The sequence below is a fragment of the Candoia aspera genome, chromosome 2 (genome assembly GCF_035149785.1).
Source record: "Candoia aspera isolate rCanAsp1 chromosome 2, rCanAsp1.hap2, whole genome shotgun sequence".
NCBI classification, from domain to species: domain Eukaryota; kingdom Metazoa; phylum Chordata; class Lepidosauria; order Squamata; family Boidae; genus Candoia; species Candoia aspera.
The window spans coordinates 165288716-165314067 of NC_086154.1; the positions used below are offsets into that span (position 1 = coordinate 165288716).

The 25352-nt window shown below is 40.6% G+C and overlaps 2 protein-coding genes across 5 annotated transcripts in view; both read right to left on the reverse strand.

Moving 5' to 3' along the window:
• Positions 1–2948: 2948 nt before the first annotated feature.
• On the reverse strand, positions 2949–14990 carry LOC134491185 (T cell receptor beta chain MC.7.G5-like). 3 transcript variants are annotated; one of them, XM_063294759.1, is made up of 5 exons: positions 14823–14990; positions 6406–6756; positions 5646–5672; positions 4563–4670; positions 2949–3022 (listed from the first exon to the last, which is right to left on the reverse strand). In XM_063294759.1, the coding sequence occupies exons 1-5, from the start codon at positions 14878–14880 to the stop codon at positions 3015–3017; spliced, it is 552 nt and encodes a 183-aa protein (XP_063150829.1). In that variant the 5' UTR covers positions 14881–14990; the 3' UTR covers positions 2949–3014. The 3 variants fall into 3 exon arrangements, with proteins under 3 accessions (XP_063150829.1, XP_063150830.1, XP_063150828.1); XM_063294760.1 differs by lacking the exon at positions 14823–14990 and adding an exon at positions 9814–9949; XM_063294758.1 differs by lacking the exon at positions 14823–14990 and adding an exon at positions 8727–9058.
• Positions 14991–24385: 9395 nt separating this feature from the next.
• The window catches only part of LOC134491184 (anionic trypsin-like), a 30764-nt gene continuing 29797 nt past the window's right edge, over positions 24386–25352 (reverse strand). For both annotated transcript variants that reach the window (XM_063294755.1, XM_063294754.1), the window contains exon 5: positions 24386–24621. In XM_063294755.1, coding sequence (XP_063150825.1) covers positions 24472–24621 — 150 coding nt within the window. In that variant the 3' untranslated portion in view covers positions 24386–24471. The remainder of the gene's footprint in view (positions 24622–25352) is intronic.

Here is a 25352-nt window from a genome sequence, read left to right on the forward strand (position 1 = left end):
TTCATGCTTTAATGTGAAAATAATTTACCCAGAGCAAATTACAAAACTATCATCCCTCTCCTGACAGAAAATAAAGGTGATTTACTGATTATGGGGCAATTTTCATGTCAGCTGAGCTGATTGTGAAGGCATCCATTTTAGCCTCACCATCTAGCCTACCAACTTCCTGCAGGTAATCTAAAGCCAAGGGTTGTCCTTGGACACTTTTCTGAACTACCACATCTGAAATGTCCGTGTCTCACAAAAACTATTGATGAGGCCTCCCAGATTGCAGCAGACAACACTTGGATTTCACATTTTATATAATTATATTATGGTAAAGTAATGTAACATAAATAGATACGATTATATCAGTGATGGGTTAGAAGGAGGGGGGAGGAGGAGGGGGGAAGGGGAAGGGGAGGGAGGGAGAGAGGGAGGCAAAAAGGGACCTGGGAAATTATGTTAGAAACAAAACAACTCCAAACCCATATTGTTCAAAATTTTTCTTCCTTGCCTCTTTATTGATAAAAATATTCATATGTTGATATTTCACATGCTGCTTGCATGACTGCAGCAATGGGCCAGTTGTGAGGGGTCAGAGGACACAAACCAGCCTTCCAAATTCCAGGACAACTGCAGAGAGCTATTGTAGGACATTGACATTGCCAGGAAGGGTGTGGCTCATTTTTTTCTGTTTTGGGAAGCCAGGGGTCTTGGGCAGGTAAGCTACTTCCATAGCCACCCTTAACCACCATCCCAATGGCTCAAAACTGCAATGCTGAAATTCTACCATTTTGCCACCTAATTTTAGCCATGTGATTTCAGGATGCTTTTTCCCACTTTGTTAAAAGGAAGTCAAAGCTGGGTATGTCAAGAGAAATATAAAAATAAATTGAATGCAGTGGGAATGAGGTGTGTGTGTGTGTATGTGTGTGAACTGTGTGAGATTAAAAAAAGAAGTGATGGGGTCAAGAATGAATGGATGCTGAATGAATATGGATTGAATACAAAAGTGAGTGATCTGGATGAAAGAAGAATGTTGAGGTGCCTTCGTCTTTCTTAAGGACAGGATGAATTAGGATTGAATTGCACAGAAATCATACCATCCTCAAAAAAGAGAGGTGAGAAGTTTAAAGACCAAAAAGAAAATGTGTGAAGCAAGGATGATTTGCAAGGATTGAAAGATATGAAGAAGTATAGGGAATGGGGTTGCTAGAAGCAAAATTTAGCTAAGTTTCCTTTTCGTATCCTAGGCCTTTAATTTCTTGGCTTACCGTTTTTTACTCCTTTTGTACAGCTGCACGTACAGGGTATGTATGTGTTTGTTTGTGTATGTATGTATGAGTGTCATGAGGAAAACATCAAACAAAAGATTCCCCCCACTGCTTTCACAAGCGATCCCTTGAGATGTAAGTCAGTCACCCCCATCAGAGGTAGGCCACGTTTTTGGAAAAGAGGAGGATAATTGAATTATTCTTCCTAATTTCCTGTGTGTGTGTGTGTGTGAGAGAGAGAGAGAGAGATAGGATGGTTCTTTCTCAAGAAGTGATACCAATATTTCATTGTGTGTGTAGCTCACCATATATCACACTACAGTATGAACCAATCAAGGAGAAAGGGATGTCTCCTCTTGCATGCTGTTTCACGTGCAGTAAAATCTGAGGAAGTCCTACTCGGGGCCTTCTCACTCATAGCAGTGTGAACAAAAAACGGCTAGTTCTTGAAACTTCTTTCCCAGGGAAAAACACTCCAGAGCTTCAAGATATTTCTCCTGAGAAAGCTGCATAGTTATTTTGATTGTTTGGGGCTAGACATAACTCAACACTGGGACTAGCTAAGCAAGATGAGAGAGAGAGAGAGAATGAGAGAGACAGAGCTGCCGCAGATGTTAGAGGGGTTTGCTTTTGTCAAAACGCTGAAAAGTTATTGCACTGTTGCATGCAGGCTCTGCTCCTTTCATACCTATTGTATGTGCAACATCACAACACATGTACAAAAGAGGCAGTGCTTATAGAGTGATGCTGCTGCTTATGCCATAAGCTCCCTCCTGCACACACCTCTGGCAACAACAACAACAGCACCAAAGTTCATATACCTCAAAGAGCTGAACTGGAAGAAAAACTTCAGGGTAACCAGATTCCATCTATATACAATAATAATACAGAGAAAGCCTTTGTGTTAATTCCTACCCAATCGCCTTTGGTTTTATGTGCTATAATGCCAACATTCATTGAAAAGTATTAGATACGTGTTTCACTAAAAACTAGGGCTGCCTTTTATCAGTAAAAACAGGAAAACCCTTCAACATTCCCCTCCACTTGGAAAATGATATTTATCCCAGAAGAATTAGTTTGCGACATTTCATCATCTTAAATTTGATATCTCTGGACTTATGAATGAAACACAGAAAACTCAGCCAAAGTGTTCTGCTAGGAATGATTTTACTAAAAACAACTAAGGAAATAAAGAAAATGCACAAATGTCAACATTAAGCACTTTGAAGGCTACTGATTTCAGTTATAAGAATTTAAAAAGTTCAAGATGCTTCCATCTTTTGCACCTCAGTTCCACCCCATCACATTCAGTACAATTTGCATGCATCAGATTGTGTGGCATCTTTTTGCTTTTGAAAACAAATGGCATAACTATAATCTTATGCCATCTCCTTGGGGCAATGAGTCTTATTGAACTCAGTGCACTCCATCTTCTGGGGGGACAGATTCGTGCCCATTGTAAAGCTGCAACTCTATGCATATTTCCTTCCAAATAAACATGGTCAAAATTTAACACACACACATGAAAATGCCATAAATGCACTGAGATTTTATAACAATATACTCCAATAGAGATAGTAATAAGAACGGTAAGATAAAATTGGGGGCAACCAGTTATTTTTATTTTAAAAAAAAGAACCAGAATGCTACTCTGGACTTTTGAAGGCAAGAATCCTTCTTCTTCTCCTCCTCCTCCTCTTCCTCCTCCTCCTCTCTCCAGCATTCATTCAACCTGAAAGGCTTCTATGGCATCAATTGTCACACAACTGAAAAAAGGAAACAAGGGCAACTCATTAAGCCTGGGTTAAATGCCTAATCTTATCTGTAGACACCAGAGCAACCATTAAAGACCCAGGGGCACATTTTACACATGACATTTCTTTGATGAAAGAGCCCAGATGCGGACTACAGGATTCCCGTAGTGAAAGGGAAGATGTTGGAAGAAACTGGGCAATCTGACTTTTCCTGCAAGGTGAGCTATGGTGCCTTCTGCTCCAATTCAGTTCCAACTTCAAGCAGATCTTGGACAGTTCACTCCATAAATTTATTTTATCTAGAAGAACTTTACTTTTCAGTGGCAGTTCTGGATCATGATTTAGATAATGGTAGTAGTGGGATCAAGTAATGTTTTAAATTAATTGTTATATTGCTGATACTGGTGACTGTTATTGTTCGTTTGTATTGCACTTACATATAAGCACACATCAGATAAAAGTACTAATACTGGTCCTCATGGCATTTATATTCCTGATCTGAAGCATATATTTGTGTTTACTTTCCAAGGCCACTTATGCAATCTTACATATGAGTAGAACATAAAGATATCTGTTGGGAATATCTTATGCCTATAGGGAACCATATCAGAGTCTTTGAAAACCAGTTGATTATCACTATCATAGATGACAGTTCACTTCAGCAATGTGTAGAGTAGAGTAGAGAGTCAGAGTCAGAGACAGAGATAAATGAGATATAGATATAGTAGCAATAATAAATTGGGTAGACCTGAAGAGCCAGTTTGGTGTAGTGGTTAAGGCACCAGGCTAGGAACCAGGCTAGGAACCAAGAAGCCAGCTGGGTGACCTTGGGCCAGTCCCTCTCTCTCAGCCCTAGGAAGGAGGCAATGGCAAACCACTTCCATAAAACCTTGCCAAGAAAATTGCAGGGAATAGTCCAGGCAGTCACCAGGATTCAACACTGACTCGAAGGAACAACAACAACAACAACAAAAAAGACCTGAAGATGCCAAAAAGTCTACAAAAACAGACTCTGACTGTGCAGAAAGATATTTCCCTCTTTGTGCTGAGTCCATCCATGATTTGGACTCCTTATGGATGCCATGGAATTGGATCATGTATCTTTATTGTCTTATCTAGATTTGTCTAATTAAAGGCCTTTCCCTTCCCCGCTTCACCTAACCATGACAGAGACCCACCCAGCAGCTTTGTTCTTTCTGATGCATCCCTGTGACTTGCCTTCATCTCCTCCCCAGCACACATGGGTAAGGCAAACCTCCCTCTTACCCTCCATCCAAAGTCAGGTTCAAACATTCTTCCCCCATCACCTCAGAGGAAAATCAAGGGACTGGCTATGGTTGGGAACTGAGACAGGATCGAGACTGGCAATCATTTTCTGCCGCTTCAAGGATGGGTGGGGAACATTTTAACTCAGTTGTAGGGAAAGACCCTATGCGGTTTTAAACAACGAAGACTGGATTGGGATATTTTTAAAGACAGGATTAACACATGCAAGGCATTTTTCGCAGGAATCAGTTAATCCTGGATATAAAGAACGGACATGGCACATTACCTTTTTTTCTTAGCTTCAAGCCCATTATAAATGCCGCATACAAGGCACTCTTGAAAATGAGAAGAATATAGACCAGTTTTCCAACATTGATTTCTCTGACATAGGATTCTAAATGTGAAGGATAGGGAAAAAATAACAATGTAAGAATTGTATAACTCTTTAATCTATATCTATGTCATCTATATCATCTATATCATCTATATCTATCTATACCCAGACAGGGCATCCTCCTTCTGTTGGATTGATTTTCCCTCCCTCCCTTCTCCTGCATGTTTCAGGAATGCAAGAAGTTGAGAGCCGAACTGCAGAATATGTAGAAATATGCTTAGCTGTGGCACCTCATCTCTGCAATGTACTTAAATACTTAGCCATGGATCAATACCCTTTTTCAAAGAGGAAAACCCCTGTTGAGAAAGATATCCTGGGAGCAGAAGCTGCAGGGAAGGACAAAGTCTTTCCTAGCTCCCGGGTTGAGACGTGGGGAGATTGTTTTGATTGGCTTTTACTGCATTGGCAACCTGCCATCTTGCTCTTGTCCCCACCTTTCCAAACTTCAACCCTATATTTTTCTTGTGCAAACCCCCATCTGGAGCCAGGCAGAGGAAATGCGGTTGCATATCTGGTCTAATGGGCACTCTGTTTGCTTCCATTTTAAAATGTCAGAGGCTTTGCTTGTGTTTTACAAGCTATTTAAAAGAAATAAACCATTGCTGATGCTTCTCCTATCATCATCCCAAATGGCAGTGATTTGTATTCCATCTGTCCAAAACTCCAATAAGTCAAAATAGCTTTTAAAAAATGAATATAGCCCTGCTGCTTATGTTTCAGGGTAAGGTTTTGTTTTTCTTGAAGAAGGGGAAATACTCAGTGATACCAAATTCAAATCTACACACATTTAACCTTTTGGGTTAAATTTCACAAATATATTAAAATCATTTGCCAAATTAAATGTATCTGTCAGGAATGTAACATGTTGAACTCAGCCAGACTTAATTCAAAGTTCATTTATTCTTAGGGTTCCTGCAGAAAGCTAAAGATTTAGTCCAGTATACATTTGGAAACAACAGGCTGAGTTTGACTTACCACCTGTAAAGTTATTGCCATCACATTCTAAAAAAAAAGGAGGAAAACAAACATTAGCTATATTATATCGTCATCGTCATTTTACTACAACTAAGAAAGCCAGCAGAAAGAGGAAAGGATAGAAAAGGAAGCAAACCTATGCTCCTTTACTACATCCGATTTTACTTGAGATTTAAAGGCAGTGTTCCCAAAGCAAGGCTCAAAAACTCAGTCCAGAAAGTCATTGTTCTGATTGGCATTAGAGGTTATATGTAAATATTTTCAGGGATAATAAAAAATGGAAAAATAGTAAAAGAATTTTGCTAGAAACTTTGACATTCTGCCTGTGTCATGGCAATGTTAGAAACTCTTAGACAAAGATCAGAAAATTATCAAATTTTGCACAGACAGCTACAACTGAGGGAGAGAAAAGGTAAATAGTTAATTATAAGAGACTGAATCATAAGCAATCGATTTGTCTAGGAATTGAACATACGAACAGGGCCGCAACTAGTGGGGGGCAAGCGGGGCGTGTGCCCCGGGCACCGCGCTGGGGGGGCGCCAAAATGAGCGCTGGGGGGGCACCAAAATGGGCGTGGAATCCATGTTTGCCCCAGGTGACACAGACCTTGGTTGCGGCCCTGCATGCAAAAGTTTGTTAATATTTGTAATTTTGTTCAGCAAAAGATATTTTAAAGTGCTCACAAGGGCAGCATGTATACAGTTCTGGTGAAGTGCAGAAAAGTCTCAGAAAGTGGGATTTGAGCTTCCTTTCACTCACCTTCTCCAGTTATGAAATCTTCATGGTGGCTACTGTCTTCATAACAATTGTAGAAATCAACTTGGCACTTGAAGATGTTTTTTGAATTCTGCCACTGGTTCCTGGTGATTCTTAAACGGCTGATCAGCGAATATGTCTCATTTTTACATTTGGGGTCATTTTTACATTTGGGCTCCTCTGTCTTTACTCCCTCTGTTATAGACTTGCCATTTATGGACCATGTAAGATTGATGTGATCTGGATAGAAATCAGTGACCAAACACACAATTGTAGCCTTCTGCTTTTCTTGTAATTCTCTCTTGGATGGAGAAAATATGGTCACAACTGGGGGTGTGCAGACGCGTCCCTTTTCTGGAAGAGAAAGCAACTTATAATGAAAGAGATGGCAGACCTCCTCAAGCTATGGTTAACCCACATATGTCAGCTTGCCATTTTCATTATCGAGTAATATTTGCTGCCTCCATCTTATTTAAGCACAGGGCATTTCAATGAAATGGGCTCATTCAGATGCCAATCATTAAGTGCTGAGAATCAAGAGAGACTAAATACCATATGTGCACATAAAAATCAACCTTGCAGGGATGTCATGAGTTCTGTGGAGAATCAGCTGAAGGGTGAGGTGGGGGAGGAATTCAAGCACTGTCTCTGCTTCACCAGCAGCCCCACCCCCACAAGCAATGCTCAATCCTTGGTATCCAAACCTATGCTCAGAGAATGGTGGAAATGCATGTTTGTTTGTTTGTTTGTTTGTTTGTTTGTCTGCTGTTTATTTTTTTGGTTTCGAGTCAGTGTTGACTCCTGACGACTGCCTGGACAAGTCCCTGCAGTTTCCTTGGCAAGGTTTTTCAGAAGTGGTTTGCCATTGCCTCCTTCCTAGGGCTGAGGGAGTGGCTGGCCCAAGGTCACCCAGTTGGCTTCATGCCTAAGGTGGGACTAGAACTCACGGTCTCCCGGTTTCTAGCCTGGTGACTTAACCACAACTCCAGCTGGCTTTTTCTGTGTTTGTATGCCACCCTCTAAAATGCGTTTTCCCACAGAGAAAGGAGTAGGCTTAATTTTTACGGTTAAGACAGTCCAATCTGTGGAAGTATCCAGCCCATCAAATAACATCAGTTTTTAGGACCTGAGAATCTAGACCATGTGGTCAAGGACTTGTTCGCCTGCCCTATCTGACTTTGTGGCTTAATTTATATTGAGTAGGGAAGGGTCTAGAGTTTGTAATCTAGAGGTTACAGTTCTCTCCTTACAAAGGGAATGGATTTCTGACAGTGGGTACTAGTGAATCTACAGCCAGATAAGCCATTGTTGGACACATTAAATCAATCATTCCAGGCTGGTTGCTAATATTCCCTTACAGGATAAGTTGCCTGGCTGAATCTGGGTTAATCAAAAAGCAAATGCAATTGTAGGCTCATCAACAAAATTATACTTTCCAAACCACAGGAAGTAATAACTATAGTTTATTCTGCTTTGATGAGACCGTACCTTGATTATTACATCCAGTTCTTGGCACTGCATTTCACACTATCTGAAAACAATTTCTGAGAAGAGCAATAAGGGTGACCAGGGGGTAGAAACTCTTTTGAACTGAGGATAAAAAACATTGAGAAATGTAGGAGGATTTGACATCCATCATTTAAAAAACTGTTTTCTCTGCTGTCCTTCCACATTATAATCCCTATAGTATCACCCAGGGATTCAGAGACCAGCATACTATGATTAAGAGAAAGACTACACGCCTCAGATCCAAGGCTGCAATATGGGAGTGAAAAAGTAATATTGTCCTCCCTTATGAATTGCTGCTACTGTAGATAACTACAATCACGTACAGGCCCTTGAAATGTACTCCATACAAGTTTCCTATGCCCGTAATTCCATTCTTACCTAGAACAGTAAGCCAGGTTCCTTGACCAAAGTGTAGCTTCTCATTGACACACAATGTTTTTTCTATGTATCATAATATGCATGCTACTCAAAAAGCTTTGGGGCTGTGTTGGAGGAGTTCTATTCTCTTTACAATCTAAATGAGCTATTTCTGGGCTTTGTATCAAACTTGCAAGATGCATACTTACTGACCATCTCTCTACTTGCACACCCAGGGTATTATATAGGGATGGCAAACAATACAGCCCCAATTTGCAGCATTGCGGTTATTTTAAGATAACTGGATTTACCTCTTCACTGGGCACGTTGGCTGGAACTAATGGGAACTGAGGTCCCAAACATCTCTAGGAGATCAGTTTGCTTAGTCCTACACCAAATTATCTTTATGAATGTGCTAAATAATTTCTTCAGATCTCCGTTATGCTCATATATCTTACCTAGTACTGTCAGTCGAGTCCCTTGTCCAAAATAGAGCTTGTCAGTAGCACACAGCATGTTTGCCCTACAAATGAACTTCTAGGAACAACTGTTGAGATCATGTTGAAGGAATGTCTCCTGTTTATCATCTATCCAAGCTGTTTCTGAACACTATCTTGAGTCTAAAAACACAACATCCAAAGCTGAAGTGTTGAAATAAGTCTTCTGATATTATTATCTTGATAGGTTTATGTTGGAAGTTATGCTTGCTCTGCTCTGGGGGCGTTATTGTTATTTACAGATTTTATATTGTGTTCTTAAGTTTTGTGTGGGTATTGGAGTTTATCAATGAACGTTTGATATTTACTGTTAGCAGTCACTGGCTGTCTTAACTGATAGCATGCAGGTTATAAACTCAACTAATTAATTAACTAACTAACGTCCATTGTGTGTCTTCTTTCAAAGTCATTGTTATTATTATCATTATTGCCATTGATATTATAATAATTAGTGGCCCACAGTATGAATATTCTGTATTAGATCATCCTTTCAGCTGTTCACATTTTCTATTGTCCAGTTTGTATGACTAAGAGAAAAATAATCAGCCATTGATCTGCACAATCTTAGAAACTGTACTGCAGTGGCCATCAGAAAGAGCCCATGTTTATTGATATTGAATTCGCATATATTTCGTACACCAGGGAAGATAGTATGGAAGAGATTTCTTGACTTTTCTGGGTCACCTAGTCAGTTCACATGAACCTTGTTCTAATTCATGGTGACATTCTCAGCATCAATACAGCCCAGATTATTGATCTGTATTTTACAAGGAGAATCCTTCATACAAGGAGTTCTAGGGGTTACATATATTTCCATGTTATCCTCAATACAACTCTGTAAGGCAGGCTGAGATGAAATACAGTAAAGGGTGATTTATCAATGAGTCAAAGTCATGTTTCTTAAGTCCACTGCATAGCCCACTATACTGTACTCCTCCTTAATGTTCACACAGTACTTGCTTCTTAAGATCCTACATCCTGTACCTAGCTTCCACAGCAAAGAATCATTCAATACATATAAAAGCCCAGGGCAGTCCATTCAGCTTACCTAACACAGATACTCGAGTTCCTGGACCAAAGTTCAGTGGAGAAGAATTGCACACCATGAAGTCCTGTTACTAAATGAGATGCTTCAGCTCAAAGAAAACATCACCCATGTACACTACCAGGAACTTTTTCTGTAGTTACTTGCTGTTGGGGAAACATCTCTCAGATCCAATTCTTACAACACATTTTTATGCAGTCATGTCCACATTGTATTCATATCCTCCTGTTATTTCAAAGGCCCAGGATATTGGCAGACATATAGGGAGGGAGAGCTGAACTGAGAAATTAAACTGTGAACTTTGTACTTGAGAATGGGATGTCCAGGTCAAAACACTCCACCACTCCTAGTGGTCTTCATATAAATAGTACGGTTTCATGTAATGAACACCAGGAGAGCATAGAGGTCATCAGGGCCAACTTTTCAAAAGACCTTATCATAGAGTTTGCAGGTGATTGGAGCTATCCTTGACTGACTAGCTGATAAAGATAAGCAGGAGAAAAAAAAATCCACATGCTGGTCATATTCATCTTTTACTGGCCATGTTGGCCTATTGGTTTATTAGAGTTGACACATTTACAACTGCTACTTCTCTCTCTATGTCTTTTGATCTCTGCCAGCCTTAGCATACATAACCTACACTATCTCAAGTCCTATCACTATAACAACATGGAGCCATGTTTTCAGCATGGTTCTACCAGTTTCCATTGGATGTATTTCCTTACCCTAAGCAGTCAGCTTGGTCCCTGCTCCAGAGTAGGTCTGCTCAGTGTTTGCACAGCTGGCAAGGTCATGAAATAAATTCCCCTCTGGATTATCCATAAGGAAGCTGATAGGTTTTTCTTCATCTTGCTCTGTCTATTACAATTAGAAAGCTGTTCCATCAAAGTTCCCTCCCTCTGTCCCTAGTTCATAATTGATCCACTGCTGATAAAACATGAAAAGGAATAAGGTTTACTGCTAGAAGGCAGAGACATTTGTTTCCTCTTGATTTGTCACAGATATTTAGCTAGGAGCACATCCTCCTCTAAGGGCATCTGTTTCCTGAGAATCTCTTTCACTCTTTGAGGCTGAAAGCCAACAAAGCAGGAGTCAAAACTATCTCTGAGCATGAATTTGCTCCTATGTAAAGACTGAAGTTGTGGGGGGGGAGGGCAAGTTTGATTCACTGTTGTGCATGACCATCACTTGTTGACTACAACAACCAGTGTGACTTCTGTGTATGTGTGTGTGAGTGTGTGAGAGAGTGAGAGCAACACAGAACCAGAACCAGAAAATGGACCTTTTTAAACCTCCCACGGATACCATACTCAATTTATAGAATTTTCTTAGCACATCTAAACTAGATGTGACAGCAGTCAACTGACTGATCACTGCAAAACAAAGATCAGTGGGGGAAGATCTAAAGTGCAGCATGAAAAGCAGGAATCAAATTGTTCCTCTAGGCAGACTTTCAGTTTCTCCATCAGTAATTTTTCTCAATCCATTGTTTTCTCTAGTGGCCAGGACTCCAAAAACAACAATGACTTCTTTAGGGAAGAGTAGAACACAAATAAGAAAGGATTCAACCCCAATTGTAGTCTCTCCTAAGCTTTCAGTCTCTCCAGTATCTCCACGTTTATGGAAGGTGGGCATAATTTGTGTTGGATTCTCCCCTAATTATGTCTCATATTCAGTAACCAATTGCCAAGGAACCTGTTGATATATATGAACAGGACAGATCTTGGCAATCAGTTCCAGCAGAGAACATAGATCATTAATGTTCCTGCATATTTTTATTAGTCAGCCTCAGCCAGGAAGTGATTTATGTGAAATTTGCTAACAATGTTTCCTCCTCAAACAAAGCATACATAGACATTTTGAGAAACCCTAACAGATTTTCGTGGGGTTGAAGAAAGAGAGAGAGAGAGAATCCCACATATCCTAACATGCTTGATTCTTCTCAGGCAATAGATCCTATGATGGTCAAGGAAAGCCAAAAGCGATGTTGATGAGATTAACACATTTTGTCTAGAGGGATGAATGCTGGAAGCAATTTCCACGTTAGCCATGTGTGTTTTGAGCAATGGTTATATGGATTTCTACATTCTAGACCAGGGGTTGATCAGACATTCATTAACATTTTAAGAAATTCAGTCTTGCTTGCAATAATAAGCTATGGATTTCTCTTACCCAGTACTGTGAGTTGAGTTCCTTTTCCAAAGTGCAGCTCAGCATAAAAGCACAGTGATGAAGTCACCACATAAAATGAATGGCAATTCTGGTTGGGGCTGCTCTGTCTCCTGAGTCTGTCCGTCTTTCTCTCTCTTTCTCATTCCTTTCTATCTCTCTCTCTCTCCAGCTATATTATTTTATTTTATTTTTATTTTTATCCTGCCTTTATTATTTTTATAAATAACTCAAGGCAGCAAATATACTTCATACTCCTTCCTCCTCCTCTTTTCCCCACAGCAACAAGCCTGTGAGGTGAGTTGGGCTGGGAGAAAGTGACTAGCCCAAGGTCACCCAACTGGCTTTCATGCCTGAGCCAGGACTAGAGCTCTCAATCTCCTGGTTTCCAGCCCAGCACCTTAATCACTAGACCAAACTGGCTCTCTATAGTTTGAATGCAGACTCATGTCCCAAATGGCATTCAGTTGTCAACTGAAGTGCAAAGGAGGAGAAATAGGAAGGAAACAACAACCAGCAAACAAGGCTTGGCTTGGCTGAGCTTTGCTCCATCTCAAGGTATCCCCCTAAAAAACTTGCAACCTTTTTATTTACATACATCTGGGATTTTCAATATTTATATTATAAATTATGTATAATCTTATGATCAGGGTGGATATTGGTGATCAATAGATTTTTTTTTCTATTTAGGAAAGGGTTATCATTTTTAGCTTCTCTCTCCTGAGTGTACAATTATAGATTTTAAGGCTTTTCTGAGCAAGGTGAACCACACGCTGCCACAAATCTCATTTATTTAACAGGGCTCCGGCAAGAAAATTTCACAAAATAATCTTTAGTGAACTTACCTAGCACTGTCAGCCTGGTTCCCTGGCCAAAGTACAGTGGTGTGTTTAACACAGCATTAGAGGGAACTACAAGAATATCCCAGGCTGCTTATCTGCTTGAGACAAATTCACTAGTGTGTGAAGCATCTCTCTTTAACACACAAAATAAGAGCATAAATGAACAAACTTTTTGGGAAATGATGGGACTTCTTATCTTTTAATGGGGGAAAAAAATGAATTGAATCAGAGGTCCCTGTGAGTTCAGGTTCTCCCTCTGGGTGATTCCTCTCTACTCCTGTCTCCAGAACCTCATTATTTATTCTCTTGATCTTGTGAAATTTCAGTGAGATCTGTTCTCCTTTTTCCTAAGATAAATGAGAAGAATATATCTTTCAAACCTAAGAGCCACATTCCAGAGGGGCAGCTCTGTTTGTCTGTTGTTCCAAAATAACAAAGAATCCTGAGGCATTTAGAGACAAATGGCTTCATCTTGGAGCAGAGCCTATTGCATAAGATACTTACGTACATGATTAACTCCAAATCACATATAAAATCATACATGCAGGCACAAAATGGGCCCCAAATGAAATTAAATACAAGGGTGACTGCAGCAAAGGGTGACACATTTCAGATAGTACTATTGCTACTTTTTTCATTTCCTGATCTTCTGGCCCCTCTGTTTATAAAGTTTGCTTTTGTCTCTCTATATATCATTAAGTACATCTATCGTGCTAACTTGGCATAATTCCAGGCCCTCAAAAGATTTTGTGCAGCTATTCCATCTTTTCTTCCCAAATAAACTTTGTCTGCTAAAATACACAAAAGAAGTGATATAAAAATACAAGAGAGATCCGGATGGAAAACAATTGTGTCTGGATTTCCTGGAAATGTTGTGAATGAGACAGGGAGGTTGTCTACTAAAAATCTCCTCCTGAAGCACTATTTGGATGATATGTCTGTACCTGATGAAGTAGAGCCTGCCCTGTGAAAGCCATAGGGACTATTATTGGTTTACATACCTATTTTTTCCGTTATATTTTAAACAGACCTTGCATCATATCTCTGTATCCCTTCTTATCCAATACTATCCCTTGAATCAAGTTTCAAGAAAAATGTTTCATTGGTCTTTTATGAAACCATAGAAGATTTCAACAGTCATTATATGTCTGTCTGTCTCCACACAAATACACACACACACACACAGAGTGCCAATTCAGAACTATGGCCAGGGCAAGACCAAAGACTCACTCTGGCCACCTCTTGAACATCTTGTGCTTGCCACATCTGAAAGCCTTCTCCCCAGCAAATTTTAATACCTGGTCTTCAGTGTTTTGGAAAGAGGATACAACAACATCCCAGATCAGGACCAAATATGCTGGTGATACTGAGATGGTCACACTTCTGCTATTGCACTGTCTTCTCTATAGAGGCTGGTGTGTGCAGATCTGAAAGCCTTCTTCTATGAAATTGTTCTGGCGGGTCAGAAAAGGAGAAGGTGCTATTCCTTCTGGCCAACAAGCATTAAGAAAACTTTGGATAGAGGATCAGGTTCAGTGCCTTGCTACTGATGCTTGGAGACTAGTTAGGTTCCCCAAGACCCACACATGATCCTATTTTTTCTATTTTTATACTTTTTTGTTCTTTATGCTCTATATTGTATGTTTATATACTCATTTAGACAATCGTTTTACTTTATGAGGATGGTTAATGGCTAATAAATTTTATTTCTCTATGTATACCTGGGAATAAGAGGATTTTAATGCATTGGAGAACAATGTGGATGCAGAAACAGAGAATTTGTTTGGTCTGGCAAAATATATATAAATGACAGCCACAAGTTTATTTTGGTCTTCTACTAGTTTTAATTGCCATGGCTTCCTCCCCTAAACAAAGGCTATGATATTTTGGTGGGGTCCTGCAAAAGATGTCCCAGTCCTGGCAAAATTATAGCTTCCAGAGATCCTTGCTGAGAAGGAATAACTACTACATAATTTCAAGTAATTTATGAGAATTACTTACCTAAGACAGTGAGCCGAGTCCCTTTTCCAAAATGCGCAGCAGAAGAGGAACACAGCATTACCACAGCTTACATTATTATCCTCCAGTGGCCTCATAGAATGATTTGATGGAAGAGTTTCTTTAATGGTGGTCCTCCAGAGAATGAAGTCTAAGCGTCACCTTAAGATAGGCAACGTGATTACAAAGAATAAATGCAACTGACTAATTACACTGTGTAGAAGCCCTACAGGGCTGATAACTCACAAAGGCAGGGCTAGCTAACTCAATCCTCAGAAAACAATTTGACAGGATTAGTGGTTGTGGGATCCTTTCCATTGTTCCATGAACCGAATATAATTTTAACCGGCCACATCCTACTATCACAATTCGAATAAACAAAGAATCTCTCGATTTAGCCAGGACATAGCTTTTACATGAGAGCTTCTCTGGACTCCATGCCAGTTGTGACCAAATATCATATACATTCCAAGGATGGAAGGAGAGGAAAAGAAGAAGAAAGGAGGTGGAGGGAGAAGGGTACCTAACATTGCTTTTGCCCCTTTCAAAATCTTGTGTCTGGGTGACAGACCATATAGTTTAGGGGGGAAGATGAATAAAGTGTGTGGTCTAAGACTGAAAGTGGGTCCTATCCTGACATTCGTAGGGGGCGGAGATCTTAGGCTGAAAAAGCCATCCAGTTCTGCATTGTACAATCTACTGTGGCAATTGGGGCTAGATCCCATTTGTCAAACAAGGGAGAGTTTTTGTAAAGGGCTTCCAGTGAAATGAATCATTGTGTCCCTGTCCCCACAATGATTGAGTCTCATACAGAAAGACTTCGCTTTTCTGCTCCATCACCACTCCCGGCAGCGGAATGATGGTTTCCAGCAAGAGTGACAGCTGCGGAACTGGTGAGAACCTTCAAAGTCCTGCAGGCAGGTGCAGAGTTTCTGAAAGGGTTCTCTGTTCAGGAAGCCACAACAGCCAATGTTTCCTTTCTTCTTCCTTACTACTGTATCAAACTGGTAGACGTTCTCCAGAATGTCCTTCATGACTCTGTTGTGGAGGGGGTGGTGATGGTGAACAATCTGCCCAGAGATGGCCAACGGAGATAACTACCCACTTTTCTGTACTGGTCTTTGACCAAAATAAACTTTGACTGACTGACTACCCACCTTCCTGGTCAGAAAAAGGAACCTCTACAGAGAAGTTACCAATAAGAGCAACAGCATAGAGACTAAAATTTTAGCTAAACAAGAGGGATACAGTTAAACAAGAGGGATACTAGACTGTCTAGTGCAGTGGTGATGAACTGGAGAATCCCTGCTCAAATTTTAGCCCTTTTCAAGATGGAAGCAATAAAACTACTTTATCTGACAGTAAACTAAACATTATTGAGGAAACACTGAACATTTAAAAGCATATGAATTTCTTAGGTATTCTTACCTATAAATTATAAATAAATTATCTATAAACACTCATTAAAACCTGGAGGATATCCAAACCAGTCTGATTCTCCTGCTCATGTGGGAGGAGCTTGAAGTTCTCTCCGAATTTGTTGCAAGTCTCACATGACTAAATAGATTTGCAAACATGCGCAGTGGCCAAATCTGAAACCAGAAGGGACTAATGTCTATCACGTGGTCCAACTATAGCATCCATTCACAAAGAAGTTTGCCATTGCTCTTAAAATGCTTTAATTTCATAAGGTAAAGGCAAAAAATATAAAAACACAGATGTCACTTTAAAAAAAATAACAATTTCTTTTTCAAAATGGTAAGTAGCATGGCTAGATTGATGGCAGACCCAGTGCTCATCTTTCTGGTATGTGTATGGGAGAGAGCAGGGGTGTTTGCAGCAGCAGCACCACCAAAGCCCCATTCCTTTTTTATGTGATGCAGTTGTGGCCACCATCTTGACTGTTTTTACCTACCTCCTGGAGAGGAATAGGAGAGAAAAAAGAGGGATGTAAATTGTGAATCCAAGCTTCCAACAGAAGTGAAGATTCTATTGTGATGACTCTTTCAGTGTCACCTTTGTCTTCTGTCCACCTGTCCTTCATGTCATAGGCCCTACTCCAGTTTCTGTAGGGGGCTCCTGAAGGATTCTACCACTGTGAGTGTAGAAGCACAGAAATAAACAGCAGTGTCCTCAGGGCTCAGTGCAGGTATTTGCAGTGAGCAGTGTTTATCATGTACCCGTTGAATCTCAAATCCTTTATCTCTAAATCCATCTTCAATAGTGGCTTTTGGTATCCCCTTAATTATGATACCAATGAGTTCCAGCTGCTGCTTTGCTGCCGTTTGCCGATACCAGTACATCCAATTGTGATCTGTGTTGTTCTGGTAGCAATAAATTTGAATATTGTCTCCAGGCTGCCTTGATATCCAGGTTGGTTTCTGTGTGAGCAGTACATGCTCTGCTCTGATGCAGAGTAATAAGAAGGAGAAAGAGAGAAAGAACAAAAGAAGAAAGGCTTAAGGGGCTGGTAAGTTATACTCAATAACATCATAGCAGTAGCAATGGCTACTCAAAATGCAAGAAAATGCAACAATTTTTTCTTGAATGTTCCTATCTATGACTTGGTGTCCCTGCTTCAGTTTCTCCCCTGTAAAATCTGCCAAACCCATTTTATCAGAACTGAAACGCAAAAGTATATATGTGCCATGATGGAAATAAAGTCTCTCTGCAGCCACTTTCAGATTACTGTCTCCAAACTTACTCCCTCCCTTGCTCTCTCACTTTCTCCAGTACAGTATTTCCCTTTCTCTTACACAGAAAAATGAAAAGCCATAAGGAACAGGTGCCAACGAAACATCATTTGATCTGTAGAGAAAATATCCAGTTCAAGGGATGAAAGAAACCAAGAGATCATACAGCTATTCTGTCAGGTGGTTCATACTTCCTAAACCCGCCCTTCTCAAAGTGCTGATGATAGTCCAAGTCTCATCTTTATATAGCTCATACAAGTGTTTATAAATAAACTGTTGAACTTGGCTTTATTTACCTGCTATAAAATACAGCCTGCAATGTGGAAGCTGAGATAAAAGTTCATGGTTTGCACTGGTAGTTTCTAAGGCTTACACGCAGGCATCACCCAAGTTGAATTTGAATGTATGAAGAGGCAGTGAAAGGTCAATGCTCATTGAATGAACTGATGCTGCCAGATTTTGTGCTGGACTGCTGGCTTCTGAATTAAATCATAGTGGGAAAAGACTGCATTAAAGAGTAATTCTAGGGATGGAAAGTTTTCTATAGAATCTCTCTGTTGCTCAGAAATACAGTCGCTTCTGGGGAATAATCCATCACATGCAGCCTGGGTTGGAATTTGAAGTGGCCTGTGTGAGTATGTGAGCCTTCCTGAGAGTGGAAATCTGACCTAAGCAATGATTAGTGAAGCAGGTTTTATAACTATAACAGGAAGGATATTTATTTAAGGAAATACATTGTAGGAATAGGCGAAGCCCAGCACCTAGCTAGTTACATCCTGCCAAGGGGAGAATTGAACAGCATGTGCTTTGTGCAAGTGTGCCTGGGAACTACAGCAGAAGGAAGCCACCTCAGCAATCTCTTAGGCAAAGAGGGGATCCAGAGGAAATCCTTAATTCTCCATCTACACCCCACTGCCCCCTTATCGTTAATAAGTCATAAGGTGCTGTAGAGTCTATGCCACTGGATTCACACCTCCAGCTACAATATCTAAAACATTGGTCTGCAGGTCATCTGAAAATGAAGACACTTCCCAGCATTCCATTCTCTTATTTCCACACATAGCACTGCTCCTGAATTCTGGCTTAAGTAAGAGAACGTTAGAACTCCAAAATGTGGGTGAATTTTTCAGAAGGATACAAAGATATTCCAGTGCATTGTGTAAAAACTCTGTAAACCTGTGGCTGGACTAAGCTGAGCTGGACTGGGTTGGATCCCATAGCAGCGCAGTATCTGCCCTCTGAGGTTGGTGCGATAGAGGGCAGAATCACCTTAAGCAAGTTGAATTTCACCGTCTTCTCTTGTAATGACCCAAAGGACACTTAGCTTGTGCAATAGAAGTATTTACTGTCTGAGTTAACTGAAGAATGACTGAAGATATTAAGTCTGCTAGCTGACATATTGGAAAAGGCATGATTAGAAATCATAAAGAAAACAGGGTAGCATGGGATCTCCTGGAAAAGGGCACCCCTGTAACAATGATAGATGCTTATCATGCTTCTGGAGAGCTCATGGCTCCAACAATTATAATGAAAGGGGAAGGTAAGGCTGAAGTAGAAAACGTTTTTTTTTTAAAGTAAAATAAATCCACAGAGTTAGGCAGACAGGCAAATCTCAGCAAAGGATAGGCTAGTTCTGGTCCTCACCCCTCTGCTGTCATGTTTCCCGTTTCTGTTACAGGGATTCTTGTTAAGAACAAACACATTTAAACCCTCATTTACATCTTGAAATTAACTTAATTTCAAGATTACCAAGTGGAGGGTTGGTAGGAAGGAGAAATTCACAAAAGAAACACACAAAGTCTTCCTTTGATCTTGTAGTTCTGATGCAAATAGATTCAAGGAGCCAAATTATGCCTGGATCAAAACCGTATTTGTCATAACTGCTTCCTGGGGGATTGTTCAGATTCCGCACTCTGGCCTTGTATCTCCTAACAGCATCAGGCCCATTGCTCTGCCTCTTCTGGTAAATCCACTGTCCATTATGAACTTTTGTTTATGCTCCAGCAAGTTACATGCCCAGGAACTTTGGAAAGAGATCTATCATTTAGGAGCAGCGCAAGAGCAGGTCAGCAGCCTCTAGAATTTTTAAGCACATATGTCCAGTATAAACCACAGTAATGTCACGCACCTCACGAGGTCACTTGCCCCCCTGAAATACCCCTGTAATTTTCAGTCAGTAGATGTCATATTTTTTCACGCAGTGGCAGTCTTTGGAGCTAGACAGGTGTTGTCCTCCCCACTAAAGTCATATACTACTGCACCAATATTTCAGCAATCCTCCACACTAGAGGTGCTCAGCTAGTCTGCGACACCTATCTGACTGTGGTTGATCTCACAAAGCTAAGCAGGGTAGGATGGGATTCCGATGTGGACTGAGACCACCAGGGTATCCAAGGGCTGTAGGTTAGATTGGGAAGTAAGGAAGCATCCCAAGCCATGGCAGACCGCTGCCATATTGCAGCCAAGAAAACTACAGGGATGTAATCATGAAGTCACCAAGGTCCTATTTTTATCTCATTGTTGTACGCCGTCCAGAGTTGTCCTGTGTGAGATGGGCAGCCGTATAAATGTGAGCAATAAATAAATAAGCATAACTTAAGGAAGATTTGGCTTTGTATAAAAAACAACCACCACAACCAAAGGTTTGTTTTTTAGTGGTTGAATGGTTTTGCTACTGTATACGTTGCCATCTGCTGGCTATAGTGAGTCTTAATAGTTCTGGTCTGAGGGACATGATTTAGGTCTAACAAATCTTTTAACAAAATATGAGATTACCCATTTTCTACTTAGCTGTTTTATATTATTACACTTATAGAAAGTATCTGATTATTGACTTCATGTTTGTTTTGCAGTGTTTCTACACCCCCAAAGGGCCCAGCCAAAGGAGCCTGGGATGGTTTACTCTTGAACAAAAACAAGGAAGTCTCTGCTGTCATGTTCACACTCTACAAAGATGCAACACAGAAGGAAAAAGTGATGGGGACAGAAAGGAAAACACACCAACAGAGACCCTCATTCTCAGCATGGGACCACCAAAGATGGAAATGAGCTGTTTGTAGTTTCAAAAGAGGCATCACAGCCTTTGAAAGGTAGCCTAGTGGCCCAGCCTTCCACAAAATGCCATTCAAGGTGGTAATGATGAGGGGGCTGAGATGATAGGGCTGTCATCAGCTGGAGAGAGTAAGGAAGATGACCTTCACAGAGCTAGGCCAGATCTGTAGCCAAAGCAACAAGGAAAAAAACATGCTTTAACTCCAAGACAAGCAGGAAGTATGCATAAGTGGCTCGGACAAACAACTCCCTAATTCACCAGGCACAGCACAATCAGACTTGCAAGACTCTATTATTATAGCCCATCTTCATAAAAGTAGAATTAGCCTTCCTGTGGATTTGATTCTTGATCTGGTCTAGCTGGTGGGGATGACATCAACTTGAGAAGAAAATACTGCTCACCCAGTCCCAGGGCAATTGAAACTGCCAAACCCAGTGGTCTAACTGGAAGAGACCCGAACCCACTGGGAAGAGCAAGGGGAGCAGAGATAGCAGGGGCTCAGATGCCTACCACTGCTGCTCTTCATCATTGTGGTGATGGCCTCCATGAAGAGCAAGAAGGGACCTAATCCAGCTAGGAAAAGCAGAGGTGGGTTAGGATGGCACCCACACCTAGAAATGGCCCCTTTTACACCAAAACAGAATGCTGAGAATTCAACAGAGCACTCATTCAAAAGCAAGCTGATAATCTTAGAATACATTCACCGTATATAAACACATTAGTGAATTAATTAAAACCTTTACATGAATACTAGCATATGATGCCAGTATATGATGCCATTCCATATAATTATGGCATGTATTGGTGTCAATGAAATATGAATGCTTGGAAGAGAGGAGGCCATGAAACCCATCTAGGGCAGGCATGGAGGCAGAAAAGTTTGTTCAGGAGGGTTTCAACACATGTATCATTTGGAAAGACACCAAAAAACTTGAAAGACTTGAATATTTGAAAGAAGACACAAGATGATATGGTTCTCATAGCAACAGATGACTCCCCAGTACAACTTATGGCTCCCATGTGAATTGAATTGGATGAGGCAATACCCCTCCTGTAGAAAAGCACCCAACTTGTCAACCCTGGTTGGTGCACCCATTGAGGGCTTTGGAGGATGAGGACACCCTTGCAATACTGATTCGTGCTCTGATCACTTTGCAATTAGGCTATCCTACATGTGGTTTAAAGCACAGCAGCCCAAGTGCTGCCAGGAACAGGTAGGTTCAGAAGAATAATGCCCATGTTGAGTTCACTAAATTAATTAGCATTAGGCTTCTGGATCCAATTCAAGGCACTGATTTTAACCTTTAAAGGCTTGGCACCCATGCATTTGCAGGATCATCTTTCCCAACCAGAATTAGCTTCACCTGTGTATTTTTCTAGAGAGGAGGTGCTCTAGGTCCTTCTGCTCATGAGGTTAAAAAGATTGGGACTTAGAAACTTGATGGCAGCCCCCACATTATGGAATATCATATCCCTTGAGGTAAGGGCCCCCACCCCAGCTTTCTTGATTTCGCAAAGATGCAAAACATATCCTATTCTGATGAGTCTGGGGCATAGACAGAGGACCTGGGTTCTTCATGTGATTTTTATGTTGATTGATTGATTGATTGATTGCAAATTCTCCTGAGTCATGAAATGGGAGGAGAAAGATAGGGGAAATATAGTCCTTTCGAGCCATCACATACAATGAGATACCTTGCAGTGTTGGCAACCCAGCTTGATTCTTGTAAAATTCAAACCAAGTCTATGCAGCTTGACACTGAGTTGGGTTCATGTACAAAGGAGTGCAAATGTGTGAATGAATGTAGTTTTTAGTACAGAAAGTTAACAGTAAGTATTGCAAACCTGCATTTGTTTTTTTGTGTTTGGAGTCCATGGATAAAAAAGAACAATTAGCACTGAAGGTATTCTCTAGCCTGCAGGGTAACATCACTGACATAGTTGGTGGGATCCGTGACTAAGCACTAGAAGAAACTAAAGGTGAAAGCAGTTATGGTAATGGGCTGACCAGTTAGGCAAATCCCTATACAAATTAAGCACCATTCAAAAAAGTCCAGGGAAGTCTCCTAGGAAGTACAAATGGGTGTCAGGAAATAGTATGGCTAGGATGACCTTCTTGCCTATCAAAATCTGATTAGAAACAGTGATGCTTCTTGAGTATCTCTGATTCATCTAAATCACGTGGATTCAGCTTGGAAGGGAGGAACAGGGAAAGAGGAAGGCCAGAAATAAGGACTGGATGAGGAGACAAAGGAGATGAAACAGGAAAGGGGAAATAAAAGTTCAGGGAGTAGGTTGATGATTCTGTCCCATTTTCTGTTCTGCAGTTTTTGGCTTGTCTCTCCATGTTATGGGCACATGGCCCAAGAGTGGCCTGCAATCCATGGAGTCCCTCAAGCTCATTCATCAAAATTCCTTCAAGTCTTTTCCCAGAAAAGATGCTAAGCCAATTGGGTGATAAATTCCTTTATTGCCCCTAATCATTTTTAGAAATTGGAGGCATGTTAGCTATTAACCAGTGCTTATGAAAGAGAAGTTGGATATTTTAGTGAAAAGATCAGCAATATAATAATTATTTAAAAACTCTTGGGTGGATACCATCTGGACGTAGTGATTTATTTATTTTTAGTTCTTCACTTTGACTTCACTTTGACTTTGTCATCTACTGTTATCTCTATCTCTCTCAGTTTATCCAATTTTCCTCCTGAAAATCCAGCTTGAACATATGCATCTGTCCTACATCCTTAGCCGTGAAGACAGAGGCAATTAATTTAGGTTCTCTGCTATTTCTCTGTCTTCCATCAGCACACTCTAATGCACTATCACTGAATAGTCCAAGGGCCTCCCTGGTCAGTTTCCTATTCCAAATGCATTTGAAGAATTTTGTTATTTGTCTTAATGTTTTTTGCCATATGTTCCTCGAAGTCTTTTTTTTAACATCTTTTATCTACTTGCACAACTTTTTCCATAATTTATGTTCCTTTTTATTCTCTTCATTTGGGCAAGACTTCCATTTTTGGGAGACATCTTTCTTGCCTTTAATAGGATCTCAGATCTTGCTCATTAGCTACCCTGGTGTCCCCTCAGATTTCATGGTGTTCTCCCTGATTTGGTGTACTATTCTGTGAGTTTTCTCACAGACATGGAAGAGAAGCCTGATTTGTAAGTACCTTTTGGCACATGGTACTATGTGTCCAATGGAAAATTTTCTCTTACTTTTTTTTTTAAAGAATATTCCCCAACTTTCCAGTAGAGGGAAACCTCCAACTGTAATAACAGGGAACAGAATATTTGCAGGCTGTTTATTCATATTGGTTGATTTAGCTATTTATCCATCAGTCAGTCCATCACATTTGTATAATGTTTTAATCTCCAGGGACTCCTGAGTCTCAAACATCACCCAGCTCCACATACAAAAGGAGGTGGGTTTATATTCAGAATGAACTGTCTGTTTTTGCACTCCATAACTAAGAAAAACATGCACACTTTCTTCATTCCCCAAATAAAATCCCACTGAAACTGAACTAGACTTCGTACCAGGGAGTCTTGTTCCAGGCTTCCCCCATTGTTGAGGAAAAGGTATGCCTTCTGGAATTTGGATTTACTTTTGAGTGTAGAAATAGTGTTCTGCAAAAGTGATGGGGAATTCATATTTTTCTTACTTGAATATGGCCACCAAGTGTAGGCAATGCCTTTTATAAGGGAGCTTGAAATAACTGGAATGTTGAAAGGCACCAGAATTCAAGGACTCTGGATTATAGCTAGATCCTTCCATCTACACAGTTGTCCCACTATTCAAATAAAAACAATGGTCCACCAGGTTGTTTTGGTAATCAGTGTCTATTTATTTCATATTCTATTAAGATGAATCACATGGAAAGGTTGGAACAAGAGGAAAGCGGTTGCTTCAGTTAGCAGCAATGGTTTCATGGATCCAGTTGATGTATCTGCAGACTTTGGTGTAAACTCCAGGATAGCCAGGCAGAGCACAACCTACTCCCCAGGAGACAATGCCCTGGAGCACTCCATCACAAGCCACTGGGCCACCAGAATCCCCCTGCAAGACCAGAAGAGTTGGAAAGAAGAAGGGCTTAGGAAAGTTCTGAGATAGTTTCTCCTTTGCCATGTTTGTCATTTCTTTCTCTCTTCACTCTGCATTACACTCTAACCAACTTATGGCAGTTCTCCTTGTAATAAAGAGTAGCTGTCCTAACAAGCAGGAACCACGCTGAGATGAGGAATAAGTCTCTAGTGTTTTATTACTGCTACATTCGATAGAAAATCCTAACAAACTGAAGAAGTGTGAGAAAACCCATACAGATAACCCCCAAAAGTCAAGGCGGGTCTGTTCTGTGTCTCTCTGAATGACAGCTCAAATTCTCACTACTACGCATGCATTTTCCCCCTTGGATAGGGGCCCCCTCCTGCTCGCCATCAGTGCTCATGACAGTAGCATTCCCCCAGCTTCTCTTGATCCCTTTAGCTGCTTCATTTCTCAAAGCCCTGTGGTGCCTCATCTCAGATCTGGAGCCTGGCTTCTGCCTCTTTTATTCAGCTCAAATTCTTTGGTTTAAATTTTAATTAATAAATGGTGCCCACCTTGGTCTCCTGCTTTCATCTCCTTTTTTTATTCATATAATTATTTCTCTAATTCAATAACCCTCATCTGTTACTAAGCAAATTCTCTCTTGTTATGATAAAGCATCCTACTCAAACTAATGTCTGGCACAGTTTCTTCTTTCTTCAAAGGTTTCCTTTAAAATCCCCCTTTTCCATGGCAAGTGCAAA